Source organism: Ricinus communis, chromosome 4 (assembly GCF_019578655.1).
Source record: "Ricinus communis isolate WT05 ecotype wild-type chromosome 4, ASM1957865v1, whole genome shotgun sequence".
In the NCBI taxonomy this organism is placed as follows: Eukaryota; Viridiplantae; Streptophyta; class Magnoliopsida; order Malpighiales; family Euphorbiaceae; genus Ricinus; species Ricinus communis.
Genome location: NC_063259.1, coordinates 17,099,694 through 17,118,500, shown reverse-complemented (window position 1 = coordinate 17,118,500; position 18,807 = coordinate 17,099,694). Strand labels below are relative to the sequence as shown.

The window sequence follows — 18,807 nt, the reverse complement described above, 5'->3', positions numbered from 1 at the left end:
TACTCATATTTTTTAATCTAATTTATTGTTTTTTATTATGTTATATTTATTATTGTAAATTACAAAAATATAGTTTTTAATTTTATTTTTTAAATTTTCAATTTTGGTTGATTTTATTTGTATGTTATGTACTGTTTTATTAAGTCAAAGTTTTCCTATTCTTTAAGTTTATTTAGTGAGCTTATTTATTTATTAAATTTTAAGATTTAAGTTTTCGTGACTAATAAATATAAATTGCATATGTTATAGTTTTAATTTATACTTATTTTATCAATAACCACAAAATATAAAGATTAAGAAGAAAAAGTATGTATTTAATGTGCTGAGTATTAATTATGAAATTAATTATTTTGTGAAACTAAAAAGTTAGTAAAACATTGCTATTAATATTACTATTTTTAAATGTTTAAGGACTTTTCATTTTGTGAATATTAAATATGAGATGAATTACTTGTAAATTCCAAATAAAGTAAATATTTTTTTTATATTCAATTAACATTGGGTAACCAATTTTTATTAATTTTCAAATCTTCAATTTTGGTTGATTTTATTTTTATGTTCAACTGTAATGTTTTATTAAGTCAAAGGTCTCTCTTATTTTGATTTTTTAAATTTATTTATTGAATTTAATTATTTATTAAATTTTCGTGACTAATAAATATAAATTAAATATGCTGTAGTTTTTAGTTATACCTACTTTACCAATAACCACAAAATATAAAAATTAAGAAGTATAATTATACATTTAATGTAGTGAGTATTAATTATGAAATTAAAATTATTTTATGGAACTGAAAAGTTAGTGAGACATTAACATTAATATTAGTATTTTAAAAGGTTTCTAAACTTTTCATTTTGTGAGTATTAAGTGTGCTTTTAATAAATTATTTGTAAAACCGAAATAAAGTAAATATTCTTAATATTTAATTAATATTGGGTAACCAATTTTCATTAATTAGATATTCATTAATTTTTTGTCCTTTTAAAAGGGAAAGAAAAATTAATCTTTTCTATAAATGCAATCATTGAGTTCAAACTCTACTTTTTCAATTTTTGTTTTCATATAATAGTAACTATGATACATCAACCTATCACAACAATATCTCTATAAAGTTTTCTTTATCGCTCGGTCTCAAAGTCCCTATTCTATCTAAACTTGTATGACTTAGTTGTTTTGAGTTTAATTTAATTTTTTTATGGTATATATATATATATAGTTTATTATTTATTTAGTTGCTTATTTTATTTTTGTAACTGCTGATGTATAAGAGTTTTTAGATAGTTAAATACAAATTTGGATTCATCCACAGTTAACATCAGGAGATATAACTATTAGCTCCAAACAAATACTAGAAAATACAATTAATGCAGAGATATATAATATTGGTGGATCTTTATATGTAAATCTAGGAAAAGTGGAACTTGACACAACTGGTAGCATTGCCCGTCCAATGACCCAAATCTTAAATCCTTCATCTGTGAAATTGATATTGCCATGTTAGATGGCAGATTTCCCTCTTTTAATTTAGCATACTAGCGACAAATGTTGTAACCATCCTATATTTTGAGTTCTAGTAGAATCAACATTGTTTCATTGGCAATTTCATCATGAACCTAATAATTTGAACGAATGATATTATTAATGAATAAACTGAGAAATAAATACATGTAAGCTAAATTTTATAATCTTAATATGAGAAAAGAAGCTCAACACAGAATATAAAAGAGTCGGTGTAATGTGCATACCTTCAAGAAAACTGAATTAGTGTAATGTGCTAATGCAGATTTCTTAATTCCTTTCAGGTGAGTTTGCAACTGAATTGTTGATTGGCGGCTCTCATATTCAAGACGCATCCCGTTTTGTCTAATTCTGTTTAAAGCTCTAAAATATTGTTGAACAAATTCGTACAAGCTTAATCTGGTATCCAAGCAATGATCGAGGTACGCGCGCATGCACTCACACTTTTGACTAGTCGTCATCCCAACAAAAGAAACTCCAAAGAAAAATGCGTCAGCCCATTTATTCTTTCTGTTATACATATCTTCCATCCATGCATAATCTTGTAGGTTGTAATGATTCACCAGGTTAAACCATTCAATTTCGAACTCTGATTTTGAAAGTTTAGAAAGCATGACTCTTTTGAAATCAGTCAAAAATTCTTTAGTGCTTACCTGACGAGCATTCCGCGTTAGATGCCATGAACACAACCTGTGAATTGAATTAGACATGACAGTTGAAATTGCACTTTGTATTGCTTTATCACCATCTTTAAGAACAGATTGAGGTTGTTTACCTCCCATAACATGAAGGAAGCCGTAGAATGCCCATTCATAAGAGTCAATATTTTCTTCAGAAATTAGAGCACAACCAATAACAACATTTAATTGATGGTGGTCACCCCAACAAACATGACTAGAGGCAATCTAAAAGCATTTTTATTGTACGTTGAGTCAATTACCAAGGCCTCGCCAAAATGATTATAATCCATGCGAGACAAAGAGTCTGACAGGAATTCTGCAAAGTCTATTTTCCTCGTCAACTTTATAAGCAGTGTAAAGTCCTGGATCAATATCTGTCAAAGCTGCTAAGTAAGTTAAGGTAGATTCTGCATCTGTATGAAGCCTCGATTTTCTAGATTCAGAATTTATAAAATTGTGAAGGTCCTTGACTGTAAAACCAACATTTCCATACCCACCTAAACCAAGTAATCCATGATTTGGCATGTCTTGATTCCTGCTTGCCTCATATCTAGTTTCTCCATAGCTTGTCCTCTATCAGTTTCTCTATGGGACCTTAGAAATTGGACTTGATTTTGCGGTATCATTTAGTGTGAATAATTGGATTGAAAGTTGTTATCATGTAAACCAAGTTAGAAGCTCTATACCTGACTATAAATGAAGCTCTGCAACAGCATCTTGTCATTGTTTTGGGTTCACGTTGTTGATTCGCCCTGGCCAAGTTTTTCTTTGATCTATGCCCTTCACGGCTGCACACCCACCTCTGCATAAGGATCATGTCTCCTCCTTCATCCATTTCAACATTGTCACGGCGGATACTGAAACCTACACATGCATCTTCGATGATCCAGGTAAAAATCTTCTGCATCTTCGATGCTATTGAACGAGATACCCAACACATTTTCCGAGGTCCATAATAGAGGATCTATTGGTACCTTGTTTAACAAATCTCTTGATCTGCGATTAAGCACAGCACAGATTCTAGCTTCGTTACCATCATTGTTTCTAAGTTTTCTTCCTTAAAAGCAGTATCAGGTGGACTGGTTGTCTCGTAGTTATTAGCTTCATACTCAGCTTCTTCATTAGAAGATTTTCGAAAATGTCGTCAGATGTCTCCATAACACTAGTAATGGCCTTTTCAGTTAAATAATATTGAATAAATCACACTGCAGACCAAGAGATTGTAAAATAGAATCCAGAAATTGTAAAATTGCTTCACCTCTGCAGGTTTTAGCCCATGAATTTGAATATGCAGATTTGAATATATATTTATGTTGATATTCCAAAAGGATAAATCCTAAAAGAATCTGAAAAAACTAATTGTTTATTTTTTTTAAGATTCCCTTATTACACTTTTTATTATGAAAAAAGCTGGGCAAAGCCCGAATGTAAATACACTTCAAAGTCGTGTTCCTTACAAATTCAAAAACTAGGTTGCCCGTGTAAAAGGGCAAGTGTTTACATCAATATTAATTGTGTTTCATTACTATCACACGGCATGGCTAGTTTGGGATTTGATTATGGCTTTGGGAGCCATATTTTTTATGAGCCTCGTGGTCCTTTAGTGGCCCTCTTAGAGCAGGATATGATGGGTGTCTCCTTTCCTCGATTTTGTGTTTTGTAATTGTAATTGGTTTTCAGGCTTCTGTTTTAGCCTCCCTTTAATTAAAAAGAATGTCCCATTACTATCACACGTCATAACCGTCTTAATGTCATGTGATGCATTATTGAATGCTTAATGAATGGTAGCCTTGGAATAATATGCTCTAAAATATATTCTCAAAAGAATGCTCTAAAATATGAAGGCAAAACTTCTACGACTTTAGGTTAAATACTATTTATCCCGTATGTTTGGTATAATATATGAGTCGGTCTTTATATTTCTTTTGTTATATCAAAACTCCTTTAAGTTTAAGTAGAACTGATTACTATCCTTTCATGCTAATCGAAAGGTTAAACTAGTAGTAATTTAAAATTATAATTTTCAAGTATCAAATTAATTAATTTTATTATTAAATTAGAGTAAAATTTTATTTTTACTACAAGTTAATTTTATTATTTAATTAAAAATTTAATTTAAGTAAATTTAAAAATCTTAAAACTATTTATATTTACAATAATATTTTTTAATTATTATATAATTTGATTTTAGTTATTAATATAAAATAAATATTTCTAGTTAAAAAATATCATTTTTTATTAAAATTAAAAATTTATATTTTAATCTAGCAAAATAATCTAGATACTAAGTTAATAAGTCCACTATCAATGAAGAAAATCATGATAATCTTGTATGTTAAAAATTAAATTTTTATTAACCATTCAAATGAGATTAATATGAGAAATTTTTTATTTTTTATATAGTTTAATTTTAATGTCTAATAAAAATATTAACTTTTAATTATTTATTTTATTTAAAAATTTAAAAATAAACTACATAACAATTTAATAATATTAAATAAAAATAACTACTTTTAATACATTTAAAATCTTTTTAGGATTAATTTATTTTAAAAAATATAAACAAGTAAAAGAATATTAAATTTATTATTTTAATTAGACATTAAAACTAATTTGTGTTAAAAATAAGATTTTACTCTAATTTGATAATAAAATTATTTTTGAACGAGTTTGATACTTAAATAATAATTTATTTAAGGATCAAAGTGTCTTATAGATGGAGGTTTCATTATTATAATTTTATAATGATGAAAGTTGCATATTACTAATGTTATCTAATTAGATTATGGGTAATAATTTAGTATATCTATAAGTATAATTTAAGCTTTTGTTTCCTTTTATTTTTCTATTGCTTCACATTATTAACAAGAAGATATGTGTTATAAAGATAAGAAAAAAGAGGACAAAAAATACTATTAGTGAATTTATTATATTTTATCTTTATGGTTTAAAATTAACCCGAAACATGCAGGAACGGGATGTCGAGATGCTTCGGTACCGAAATATCTCATTCCAATAATAAATCTAGAATGGCCACATGAATAGAATTCACAACTTTGTGTAAAACATATTTGACCTTTTTTAATTTTGGATCATTAGGTCTTATAAAGATTAATTTCCTGTTTATTAGTATATATTTCTTGCATTCAAATGTTATTAGGGTTAAGTATGTATCAGTCCAGTTCCATTATATGAAAATTATCAATATTGGACTAAATCATGTATTTTTTAAATGTAAAGTATTAAAAGCATATCAAACAATTCAATATCCAATGACCATAATTTATACATTGATTTAAATTCACTATTGCTCATACTCCCTTACCAAAATCGAACCCCAATTCATCGTCAACTGTCACCGCCATGGTAAGCCTCTATCATGCGATCGAAAGTTGATAGGATAGAAATTTGAATGATCCATCTCCGACACAAAGGCTGTGAGTTACCATAAGTCATTAGAGCAATGAGCAATCTTTATCGATATTTTATCTAATTAATACATTTCTTTCAAAAGTCGGAATTTGTTGCACAAATTAGCTCGAGAACTACTACAATTATCCAAGTAATAGATACCATTAAACAAACTATAATTGATTTAATGAATCGATATTGTAATATGCTTTGGGTTCGAAACAGGAGCATTTGTCGTTCATATTTAAAAACAATAGGCTCATAGAAGATGTTTTACACCTTCCCAACACAAGTGAAAATCCATAGGCCACAGCAACTGGATTGGCATTAGACTAAAATACCTATGTTAGTTTCAATATCTCATTTTATATGAAAATGAAATCACTTCATAATGAATTTGAACTAACATAATGCAATGAATAATATTCATATTTGAAATCAATTTTAAAAAGTAAAATTAATTAAGTTCTTCAAATCATACTAGCTAATATTGCATTTATTCGGATATAATACAAGTGAAAAAAGTCAATTAATTAGTTTTTTATTATTTTATTTTATTTTGCTTGAAATTTTAATTGTTTAAGTAGCCTCTAATTCAGATATAATACATAAATTAATGTTTAATAAAAAGTAAATAGAATATTTATCTAAGTTCTTTAATAATTTATGATTTCATGATTTATGTATTAATTACAAATAATTGCTTTTAAGTCCATGTAAGGCCCTTATTAGTTATCATAATCTATCTAGATAATGTCCATGATTATCTCAAATAAATCAACACAACTTTATCTTGGTAAAGCGTGTCTAGCTACAAATAACAACAAAACATGAAAATTTGGTAAACTGCAGCAAAATAGTATGTTGTAATTGCAAACTTATCGTTGATGGAGTTATCAAGTATCATTGATTTCTTAAATAGACTTGAATTATTTAATTCTGAATTTAAAAGTCTGCAAGAAGATATCTACATGTTGATAAGCAGATCCCTCGGAGACACATTGAAGTGATAAAATCAAGTTGCTTAGTTTTTCCAATCAATCACTAAGCCGTCTTTAATTTCCGAATTAAAAACGAATTCAAGAGGGAACAACTTAGAGATAATTGTAAGCGACCTGAACTCTTCATTGCAAAAATCGACAAAAATGGGGCAAAATACAATCGCAAGTAAGCTGCCTACCAAGTTTGATACGTTCGCCAATCTTGTGACACCATTTTGTAAAAGCATAAATAATGAGGACACCTGCAATAAAGAAAACATCATATTCAGTATATATGAGCTATCAATATGATGGTGTTGTTATGAAGGGTACGCCTATTTTGACCACTGAGACAAAGAAGGGCAACATCGATGTTATTATTATTGAGTCTGAAGATAATATCTCACAAAAAAACTTCAACAACGTACGTAATCTTTTAATATTTTTTTGTTTGGTGGCATTTAAATAAACAAATAATAGCCTATTGATCTAGAACTTCATGTTTTTCACCATTAAATAAAATGAAGAAAATATACCTTGATCCACATTTAATAGAGTGTGATTTCTCTCCCTTTTCCCCTTATCTTATTGATGGATACTCTAATCTTTAGTTTTTGTATTTGTTATAATTATTGATAATATGAGTAGAGAGAGGACCAACTCTTATTTATAAACTAATGGTGGCTTTCCATCAAAGCACTAATGGTTACAACCTTTCATGTTATAACTTTTACTAATAGTCATAATTATTGAATTCACAACCTTTCATTAACCAATAGAATTTAACCACTAATATCTTATTATAATTATATGAGTCATTAATTTCTTACATTCTCCCACTTGGCTCATATGATTTAATAAGAACATAAAGTGCACAAAAATCAATATTAAATTTTTTTTTTTTTACATTGGCTATGACATAACATCATTATTAAGTAGAAATGTTAATGCGGGTCATAGCGGTCGTATGTTATTTTATCGACATAGTCCCTTCCATGTACTACAACACTAATTCTCAACTTAATATAATCTTTAATAAAAATAATATTAATGGTCCAAAATTAGTGTCTTTATTTCAAGACTGTTCCTGTCAATATTACTTTAAAGCAATTATGTATATCAAATAGAAAACAGAAAAATCAGAAACACATAATTGAGCTCAAAGTGTCAAATATATAAACTTAAAATAAACTTGATAAAATATTAGTAATGACGTCTAACAATGCCCATTTTTACAACATGTTCATTAAAGGTTTTGGGTGGTAATCCTTTTGTTAAAGGATCTGCAATCATAAGATTTGTGCTAATATATTCAATTAACACTCTTTGTTTCTGAACTTCTTTAACGACAAAGTATTTTATCTCCATATGCTTAGCACCTTTAGAATACTTGTCGTTTTTAGAGAAGAAAACTACTGCAGAATTATCATAATAAATTTTTCAACAGCCTGGCTATACTGTCAACAATTCTAAGTCCTGAAATAAAATTTTGCAGCCATAATCCATGAACGGTAGCCTCAAAGCAAGCTACAAACTCAGCCTCCATAGTGGATGCAGCAATGACAGACTACTTCGCACTCTTCCATGAAATTTCTCCTTTGGCTAATAGGAATAAGTAGCCAAATGTTGATTTACTTGTATCAACACATCCAGCAAAATCTGAATCTAAATATCCAATCACCTCAAGGTGATTAGATCTTCTATAAATGAGCATATGATCCTTTGTTCCTTGCAAGTATCTAAGAATTTTCTTTACAGCTTTCTAGTGATCTAATCCTGGATTACTTTGATATATGCCTAATATTCCGACAGTAAAACTAATGTCTGGTCTGGTGCAAATTTGAGCATACATTAAACTCCCAACAACAGATGCATAAGGAATGTTCTTCATTTGTTCTCGTTCCAATTCATTTATCGGACATTGCATAAGATTAAATTTATCTCCCTTCTGAATTGAAACTATCCCTGCTAAGCATTTGTCCATTTTAAATCTCTCTAAAATTTTATTAATATAAGCCTTTTGAGATAAGCCCAATAAACCTTATGATCTATCACGAAATATTTCTATTCCTATCACATATGTGGCTTCTCCCATATCCTTCATTTTAAAATTATTAGAGAGATATTTCTTGGTTTCATGTAGCAAACCAAGATCATTAGCAGCAAGTAAAATATCATCAACATACAGAACAAGAAAAATAAACTCGCTCCCACTGATTTTCATATATATGCACCGATCAATGATGTTTTCTTGAAATCCAAAAGAAGTAATGGTATCATTAAACTTAATATACCATTGACCGGAAGCTTGTTTAAGTCCGTATATTGATTTCTTTAGTTTACACATTATATGATTCTTTTTCTTAATTGAAAAACCCTCAGGTTGATCCATATAAAATTCTTCTTCCAAATTTCCATTAAGAAAAGCGGTTTTGACATCCATTTGATGTAGCTCTAAATCATAATGAGCCACTAAAGCCATAATAATTCTAAGAGAATCTTTTTTAAACATTGGTAAAAAAGTCTCTTTATAATCAATGCCATTTTTCTGAGTAAAACCTTTGGCAACAAGTCTGGCTTTGTGTCTTTCGATATTACCTTTCGAATCGCGTTTGGTTTTGAAAACCCATTTGCATCCAATCTTTTTACAACCTTCAGGTAACTCAACAGGGTCCCAGACTTGATTTTGATCCATAGATTTTAACTCTTCTTCCATAGCATTAATCCATTTAATTAAATCATCACAATTTATGGCTTCTAAAAATGAACCTGGATCATTATTAATTTCTAAGTCCATTTCTGACTCTTGTAGATAAACTACATAGTCATCAGAAATAGTAGATCTCCTTTCTCTTTGAGACCTTCTTACTATTACTTCTTGTTGTTCATTTACTATGGTTTCATTATTGACATTTTCATTATGAAGCATTTGATCATTTATTTGTTGTTCTTGAATATTATTGGAATGAGTAATAACACTAGGAACAACAATTGTAGAAGTTTTGGGTATAGGAACTTCCATCCTAACTTCTTGAATACTAACATCATGTATTCTTTCGCTCCCACTAATATCACCATTTTCAATGAATCTTGCATTTCTAGATTCAACAATTATTGTACTATGATTAGGACAATAAAATCTATACCCTTTAGACTTTTCTGGATAACCAATAAAATAACCACTGGTTGTTTTTAAATCCAATTTCTTTTCATGTGGATTGTAAATTCTTACTTCTGCTGGGCAACTCCAAACATGTAAGTGCCTCAAACTAGGTTTCTTTCCTGTCCATAGTTCAAAAGGTGTATTTGGAACTGCCTTACTAGGAACCCTGTTTAGCAAATACATAGCAGTTCTTAATGCATACATCCACAATGACAATGGTAAAGAAGAATGACTCATCATACTCCTAACCATTTCCATTAAAGTACGATTACGCCTTTTTACAACACCATTTTGTTGTGGTGTTCCTGGCATTGTGTATTGAGCACAAATACTGTGTCTTTCAAGAAATTTGGCAAATGGACCTGGACATTGTCCAAATTCATCATATTTTCCATAATATTCACCACCTCTATCTGACCTTATGAATTTTACCTTTTTATCTAATTGCTTCTCAACCTCTTTAATTTAAATCTCAAGTAAATTGATTGATTGAGATTTGTCATGCAATAGATAAATATGACCATAACGAGAAAAATCATCGATAAAGGTAATAAAATATTTTTCTCTACCAAAAGTTGGATCATCAAAAGGACCACAAATATCAGTGTGTATAATTTCAAGAAGCTGTGTGCTTCTTGTAGCTCCTTTCTTAGTGTGTTTTGTTTGTTTTCCTTTTATACAATCAATACACACTTCAAGATCAGTAGAGTCTAAACTTGGAAGTATTTCATTTCTTACTAATCTTTGTATCCTTTCTTTGGATATATGACTCAAATGTTTATGCCACAAGTAAGTAGAAATTTTATTGACTAAACTACGTTTAGTACCAACATTATGATGCAAGGTCATTAATGTCTCAACAAAAGAATTATCAAGTTTAAACTTGTAGAGACCATTACATAACAATCCAGAACTAATAATATTATTATTCTTAAATAAAGTTAAAGATCCATAATCAAACTTAAAATAAAATCCAGCTACATCAAGCTTTGATAAAGAAACTAAGTTGCGAAAAAATATGGGTACATAAAGAGTTTGAAATAAATACAAATAATGTCTTGTATCTAAAATTAAAAGATAAGTGCCAATGCATTCAATAGAATCTTTCATTTGATTCCCCATGAAGACAAAACTTTCATTTGGTCTTATGGTTTGGATCGTAAGGAATCCCTGCATCGTATTAGAAAGATGGGTAGTAGAACCGGAATCAATCCACCAAGTATTATTATGCGGAACTTCAATAAAATTTGATTCAAAATATACTAAAGCATAATGCTTACCTTTCTTTTCGAACCAAGCTTTACGTTTCAGGCAATCCTTCTTTAAGTGCCCGATTTTATCACAGAAGTGACACTTAACACTCCCATGTTCCTTCTTATGAGCACCCTTAGAAGATTCATTCAAGTTGTGTAAACTTTCTTCTTGCTCTTTTACCTTTCTTTTTACAACTCTTTCCAGCTTCTTGATGACTTGATGGGTGCTACTCGTGTTAGCTACAATCTAAGGCAATGTACCTATCGATGCAGTCTAGCACTAATGGCGAATATCAAGGTCGTATTCTTCGAAAAAGTGAAAGCTCGGAGTTACTCCTTTGTTCCTTGTTATATTAACTTAAAATTAGCGATAAATAATTTCTAAACTAACTAATAGCTACAAGCTAAGTCCTAAGGGAGATGCAAGAGTGATTGATAAACGAAATAATCAAGACAAGAAGACAAACCCAAAGGGAATCTAAACTAGTTGGCAATCAAACAAAAGATAAAGGATCGGTGAGTCTAATTATGCTACCCGTGGACGAATTCTTAACCGAATTTGATTTCTCTCTCGAGATAACCGAATTCCTAAACCTAATAACCTAAAGTTGGAATCTCTTCCTAACGATTGATTCTTAAATTAGCATTAAGCTTTAATCCGCCTCTATTAAGCTTTGTTAATTCTTAATCCGGCTAGTTAATTATCCTTATCTCTAAGCGATTATTAACCAGTTCTTGCTATTCAAAATTCCAATTGCCAAACGGATTTCTCAATCTCATAAAGCAATCTAAACATCACAACTCACAACGTCTCATGAATAATGCATTATCTTATTAATACTGAAAACAAGAAGAATACAAAACCAACTCAAACAATCCAACAATATAATATCAAGCCAACATAGTAAAGAAATCCCAATGGATTTAATCAATCTAGCTAATCATGTTCATTTTTAAAATACACAAGAATTCAATTAAAACAATAAGCAAAGGTAGAGAAAACCCAATTACACCCTTGGATGAGAGTAAACAGCCCCAAATCCTTTTGCTCCAATTGAATCGATTCTTGTTCCTCTTGCTCGATTTGAAAATCAATCGACGAACCTCGCCCAATCTTTGATCTTTGAAGGGAATCTGATTGAAACCTTGATCCAAGTCTCCTTTTCTCTTAGTTTCAACTCAGAAAACCCTTAGGGAAAGAAAAATTAGGGTTTGGGACGTTCTAACCCTAGCCGCCTCCTTCTTTCCTCTCTTTTTTCTTTTAACTAACTCCCCCTGTCGCCAGCCAACACGGCAGTGTTCCTGGCCGTGTACCCAACACGGGCTGGTGTTCCTGGCCATGCTCCCTAAAAGCTTTTTTTTTTCTTTCATGTTTGACGCATCCAACACGGCCAGTGTTGAGTACAATTTTAGGTGGAAAAAGAAATCACTACTCTTTAGTTGAACACCCGGGCAAGGAATCTAGATGAAGAAAAATAATTCTACTAACATAGTTGGTTTTTCTGATGCAGATTGGGCTGGAAGCTGTGGTAGGAAGTCAACTATTGGTTTATGTGTCTTTGTCGGAGGAAACTTGGTGACATGGAAAAGCAAAAAACAAAGTCTGGTTGCCAGATCAAGTGCCGAAGCTGAATATCGTGCAATGGCATCCACGGCTAGCAAACTCATTTGGATCAAGCAAGTTCTCAAGGACATGAAAATTGAGAACAAAGAGCCTATAAAAATGCATTGCGATAACCAAGCTGCCCGTCACATAGCATCAAACCCAGTATTTCACGAGCGAATTAAGCACATTGAAGTGGACTGACATTTTATCAGAGAAAAAGTTCAGAAAGGAGAAATTGAAACACCTTATATCAAGAGTCAAGATCAGTTAGCAGACATATTCACAAAAGCTCTTGACAATCAGAATCCTCACTTGATTCTCAGCAAGATGGGTTTGATAAACTTATACGAATCCACCTTAAGGGTGAGTATTGAAGAAAATAGAAATGTAGAGTAGCCTTTTTTGTCTCAGAGGCTGCGCAAGCTAGGTTGCTTGTGCAGACCTCTCATCACTGACCGAGAGAAAAGGGGAGCATCATTTCCTGCAAAGCAGGAAAGGTCACTTCTACCTTTTTTCCAATTCAGAATTATCCGTTAGAAAGAAACTAAGGATTATAACATGTATATATTACCATCACCATTTGTAAAGAACTCAGAATACTTGTAACAAAATAACTTCTTCATAGTTCAGTAAATTTCACATGAATTAATTAGACCTTTTAAAAAAGTTAATGGGTTTAATTGAGCCAAAAAAAATAAAATGAGAACTTAATTGGACAGTTTATAAAAGTTAATAAGTTTAATTGAATCAAAAAAAAGATGGAAATTTAATTGGACTTTTCTAATAAGTTCAAGGATATTTTTATACTTTTTGCCAATTTTAAATAAATGTGAGCTACAAATGACTTTATCCTCTTTAAACTCATGCAATCAAGAACATCCAATAGCTTTTTAGAACAAGCATAAATCAAATAAAACATATAACTAATCCTATGTAAAGAAGTTCAAAAGTACAACCAAAAACTCGTCGGAAGTAGAATAGTTACCTAAAAAAGATCAGCCTTAGTAAAAGAACCCAAACACTTTGACACCCACTTTCCTTCTTCTAGCTTCTTCATGATCTATAATGCCAGCAAAAGTTCTTAACACAATATAACCAAACTATCTTGATGAGAGCAGTCTAGCAGTCTACTCTCCTCAATCTCCTTAACACCAACATCAAAATGAGGAATAATAACTCCACACTTATTCAACCTCCCATTTAGCTCAACCACAATTTTTCCAGCATTGAGATCATCAATATACTCGAAGACACCAATGTAACCATGCTTCTGCATCACCAACAGAAACTTCATAATTAAATATAAAAATAAGAATAACCAAGAACAATGCAAAATAAAGAGGAGGAGATAATAGAAGGTAACTGGGTGGACTTTTTTTATTATTTTAATTTAAGTATGTCCTAATTACCGAAATATTTTTTGCTTTTATTGTCTCGCCACTACTGACCTTCCGAAACAAAGAAACAAATTGTTATAGTACACATATATGGAAGCAGTGGCACTAGTAGGGCTAACTGCCTATTTTGCATCCACTATTAATTGACAATAGAAAGTGGTCCAGAATTGCATTAGCTACCCACCAGCCATAATAAAGTAACGTAAATAAATATTCTTCAATTCTATTAAGTTTTTTTTTGAAAGGAAAGAAACTTTATTAACTCAAATCAGACAAGAGGACATCAAATAAGAAACTTGGGATATTAGGACCCCAATAAACTATATCGGACACAGAATTTGCAGCTCTTGCTAAAGAGTGTGCTGCAGAATTCGCAGATCTATTAACATGAGAGATTGTGCTATGACACATCAATGATGATACTATGGTCATAATTCTACATCCACAAATACAGTAGATTGAATTTATCACATGAATAAATACATAAGCAATTATAAAAATACTGAATCTCTTATTTATTTTACCAAATTGGTTTTTGAAATAGTTACGAGTTAAAATTATTTTGAACCTTAATGGAAGATGAGAGAAATCATTTTAAAGCTTTATACCTGACTATAGAAAATAACATTATATAGTTTCTTTGGAAGTAATTTCTGCCTCAAACATTTACTTTGAACTTTAGGGGGGAAAAGAAGGTAGCATCCTTTGAAAGGAATGGCCAACCTTCAAGCTTTCTATAAGTACACAAGAAAACCTGCAACATCTAAGTGGATGAAGATGCACAAGTCTTCATAAAACTTCCCCATATTAAGTGCGGTCAATTGATTGTTATCATGTCGATTAATTAATAGCAGGATTTCTAATAAAAATATGAGATACAATCATGTGAAACGCACTTCCATTTGCAACAGACATGATTTATAATTTAGTGCACCCAGTACATGTTCATTATAAAGAAAAAACACAACACAGTAATAAAGTTTCCAACAAATCTTATAAAATTGTGCTGTTGTGGAATTCTTGACCTTGAATTACCCTTAACTAAATCTGTGGTTATCATTGTTACAATCAACTTAGATGTACAATTACTTATCCCATTGGAATGACCACTTTACCTTGCCACTTAACTTAAAAAGTAAATTTGCTTATCCCATTGCAATGCTCACTTCAACCTCAAAAACTAAACAAATAAGAGTTCAATTGCACTTAAGCACAATAAAAACTGGATTCTCATATTTGATATGATTGAGAATCAAAAAAGTTATACATACTGGAAAAATACTACCATGTGCTAAATATCCACACATCTAAAAGAGATTTTTGTTCCCTTATCCAATAAGTCTGGAACTCAACATACAGCATTTAGTAAAAAAGGTAAACCCAGTGCTTATGGGCGGCTACTTTATTTAGAAAATGTATATGAGAGGTCGCATGCCAATTAGGGGTGTGCATCAGAAAGTTCAGTTCAAAAATTGTCAAAACCAAAATAACCAAATTTCATAGAAAGGGAAACAGAATATAACCAAATCAGTGTCATTGCTTTGGATTCACGCTTTTCATTCGCCTTTGCCAATTTTTTCATTGATCCATGCCCTTCACGGCTGCACCCTACCTCTGCATATGGAACCTGTTTTCTTTTTTCGTCATCTCTCTCTCTCAATCTCAAATCTCGGAAACTACTCCTCTTAAATTGATCCAAAGCCCATTCCCAAAGAAAACCCAGAAATCTAATTACCGGAAAGTTTTCTAGACCTCTTGCACAAGTCATCCATATTCTTTAATCCATATAACCATTAACCCACTTCGTCATTTTTCTTTCTCCCTGACATTAAATATACTCTTCTTGCCCTATCCTAAGGAAAAACAGTAGCAAGAACAAAAGATTTAGAGTAAGAGATAAGAAGACCTGAACTAAAAGGGTTTTTGTCCAGTAACTTAGTGATGGAACTATTTTCCTACACAACCTGATTTATCTCTTCAAATTAGGAGTTAAATGCTCCGCTGGTACTAAACCTTGGTCACTTATATCTAATTGGTACCAAACGTTCAATTTGTTTCTTTTTGGTACCACTCCTATTATTTCTGTATCTTTCGCCAATACCAATGAGTAATCCGACACTTATTTGTTGATGTGGCTACCGGATTTATGAAGGATAACACACCACTTGTTACATTTGTTGCTGACTCAACGAACAGTTATCCAAGTCAGCAATTAACAACATCTCAACCTCAAATAAGTAACCCTAAATTAGAAAAATTTCCAATTTATGAAACCTAGTTTTAATTATTTTGATCGATTTACTTTCTCTAATAATCAATTCTGTAGCTTTCTTGATCTTTATCTTATCGAATAAATGGAGCAAGAAACAACTGAAAGAGTGTTTAGTGTTGGAGTTGAGCCACTGATCTATATGTGCATGTAGAATGGCAAGTGAAGCTTTGCCAAAAACAACTGAAAGTGAAGCTTCATCTCTCAAACTGGAAGGAAACCCGGGCGCAAGTTTTGAGGATACTCTCTTAGTTTACATTGATATGAAGGTTTCTTCTTGTACAAGTTCTTCATCTGTCATTTTAGTAAGTTAAGAATGGATATTGGTGAATCTAACCTTACAACTGAGCTGCTGAATGAGTACAAGAATGGATTAGTTTGCTAAATTCAAAGCTGCAGAAAATGAAAGAAAAAAGAAGGAGCATGAAATGCAGAATGGACCTATCTAAGCTTGGTTGTTATTTAGAAAATATACTTTTGTTAGCTTAACTTAAATATGTACTTTGGATACAGTAGTATTTACAATTACTGTTACTTATGTAATTTAATGATAAATGAGTATTTGGTTTTTACAGTAGTTGATTACTATTGCTTCATTTGAATGTTACTGTTATGATAAATATGCACAGACATGTCATATAGAGTAACCCTGGCAACAGACAAATTGAATGACAATGTAATAAATAAGTGAGGCTGTTGATTACTTTAAATAATGAAATCTTTAAACAAAAAGTGAATGGATGTGGAAATTCCGTCCACATGAACCCTACACCTAAGGCTGTCAAAAGCCATTACAAAAAATATGGATGTGGAAATTCTGTCAAAGGACCACATGTTAGGTCCACATATATATTAATATATTAACAACACAACAACCAAAATAAACATTATTTTTTAGGGTTTTCAATTCTAATTCCTCTGTTCTTTGCATTTCCTGGAGGCACCCAAGCTCTCTTCTTTGTTGAAATATTTTCATCAATCTTCTGTTTTCCTTTGTCTGGTTTTGTTATTGTGCTAACTCCTTCAGCCCCAACATCTTTGCTCAACAATCCTGGGGTTTGAAAGTATTTTTTTCCTTAGCTTCAGTTCCTCCTTTCTGTGTTTGTGAAAGTCTTCCAATGTCCAGATCTGGTGGCAGCTCACTCAATAAATCATTAATGCTTTTACTCTTCTTGCTGGTAGCTTTTGAAGGTGATGTAGTAGAGTGTAAATGCGCTTTCTATTGTGAAGCATAATCACCACAATCAATTAAATGAGCTGGTATGCCAAACTGAACTGCAGGTTTTTCTACTTCTTTTGCTGATGGTGTTACATTGAATAACTGTATAATAAAGTCTCAAGTTAGCATACAGTTGACATTACTGAATAAATATTATATGTGACGTATTAGTTACCTGTGACAATGGTATTAGTGGTGATAAATTATCAAATGTTGAAGCTGTCCCTGAAGGAGTTGTGCCTGTAGGAGCTACATGATCAGGTTGGTCACCTTCATGTGTTTGAACATTCTGTGCAGTATTTTCAGCATTTGATTCCTTTTCCTTTTGCTGTTTCTTTGTCTTCCTCATTACCTAGTATAAGAAAGAAAGAAATTGAAGGGTTAATACCAATTGGATATAAGTGACCAATGTTTGGTACCAATTTGATATAAGTGACCAATGTTTGGTACCAATTGGATAAAAGTGGAGGCAGAATTAAATGAGAGGAATGGCATACTTACAGGAAGTTTTTCCCTCCTCTGTTGCCTTGTAGAAGCACCAGCACTATAAAACCTCTTGTTGTGGCCCTTACCACCACAAACTGTGCATGTCATCACAGAGCCCTTCTTGGTGACCTTGCTATTTCTTATCAGACCCTCCATCTCTTCTTCCTCTAACCTTCTCTTTCTAGCAGGTCTGCCTTTTCTAGATTTGATTGGTTTGGGGGATAAGACTGGTAGGGCAGTTGCCTTGGGCCAAAATTCTTTACTGATGGTTGGGTTAATCAAATGGCTATAGCATTTTAGGTATGTTTCAACTTTGTAAAAGTCATGTATATAATATTCAGGTTTCTCATTGTTATACCAAATTGCACATACAACATGATAACAAGGTATTCCAGTTAGATCCCACCTTCTACATGTGCATGTCATTTCTTGTTTGTCAACTACAAACTGTCCCCTTGGGCCAACCACTTGAAATCTCTCACCTCCAAACCACTCTGTTGTAAACATCCAGCAAAATTCTTTGGACTTTTCTAGTTTTTTCAAGATCCTAGGGCAGTAAACAGATGCCACTCTTTTCATAGCATCCCTGTTCTTATGTATCCTATTCATTAATTTTATTCTTATAACCTCATTCATAGCTATCATACCTTTGCTTCTAGAATCTAAGATAAAATTATTAAAACACCCACATAAGTTGTTTAACAATATGTCACACTTAGCATCAGTCCTAAAATGAGATCTAGACCAGTGATGAAGGGGGATGCTATTCATGTAGTTATGTTCTTGATGTGATGCTGATGCAAACTTCTCCATTATCCTTTGAA

General features: G+C 31.4%; 1 protein-coding gene and 1 long non-coding RNA gene across 3 annotated transcripts; both read right to left on the bottom strand.

Annotated features, from left to right (window-relative positions):
• Positions 1–1,311: 1,311 nt before the first annotated feature.
• LOC125369899 (protein FAR1-RELATED SEQUENCE 5-like) lies at positions 1,312–3,474 on the bottom strand. Its single transcript, XM_048373265.1, has 2 exons — positions 1,747–3,474; positions 1,312–1,614 (listed from the first exon to the last, which is right to left on the bottom strand). Exons 1-2 carry the CDS (start codon positions 2,299–2,301, stop codon positions 1,558–1,560), a joined length of 612 nt encoding a protein of 203 aa, XP_048229222.1. The 5' UTR covers positions 2,302–3,474; the 3' UTR covers positions 1,312–1,557.
• An 8,685-nt stretch (positions 3,475–12,159) lies between these two features.
• On the bottom strand, positions 12,160–15,956 carry LOC125369738. Of its 2 annotated transcripts, none has more exons than XR_007215436.1 (3): positions 15,533–15,956; positions 13,598–13,882; positions 12,160–13,093 (listed from the first exon to the last, which is right to left on the bottom strand). It is a non-coding gene; the product is annotated as an uncharacterized LOC125369738 (long non-coding RNA). The 2 variants fall into 2 exon arrangements; XR_007215435.1 differs by having other exon boundaries at positions 12,160–12,809.
• Positions 15,957–18,807: the final 2,851 nt, after the last annotated feature.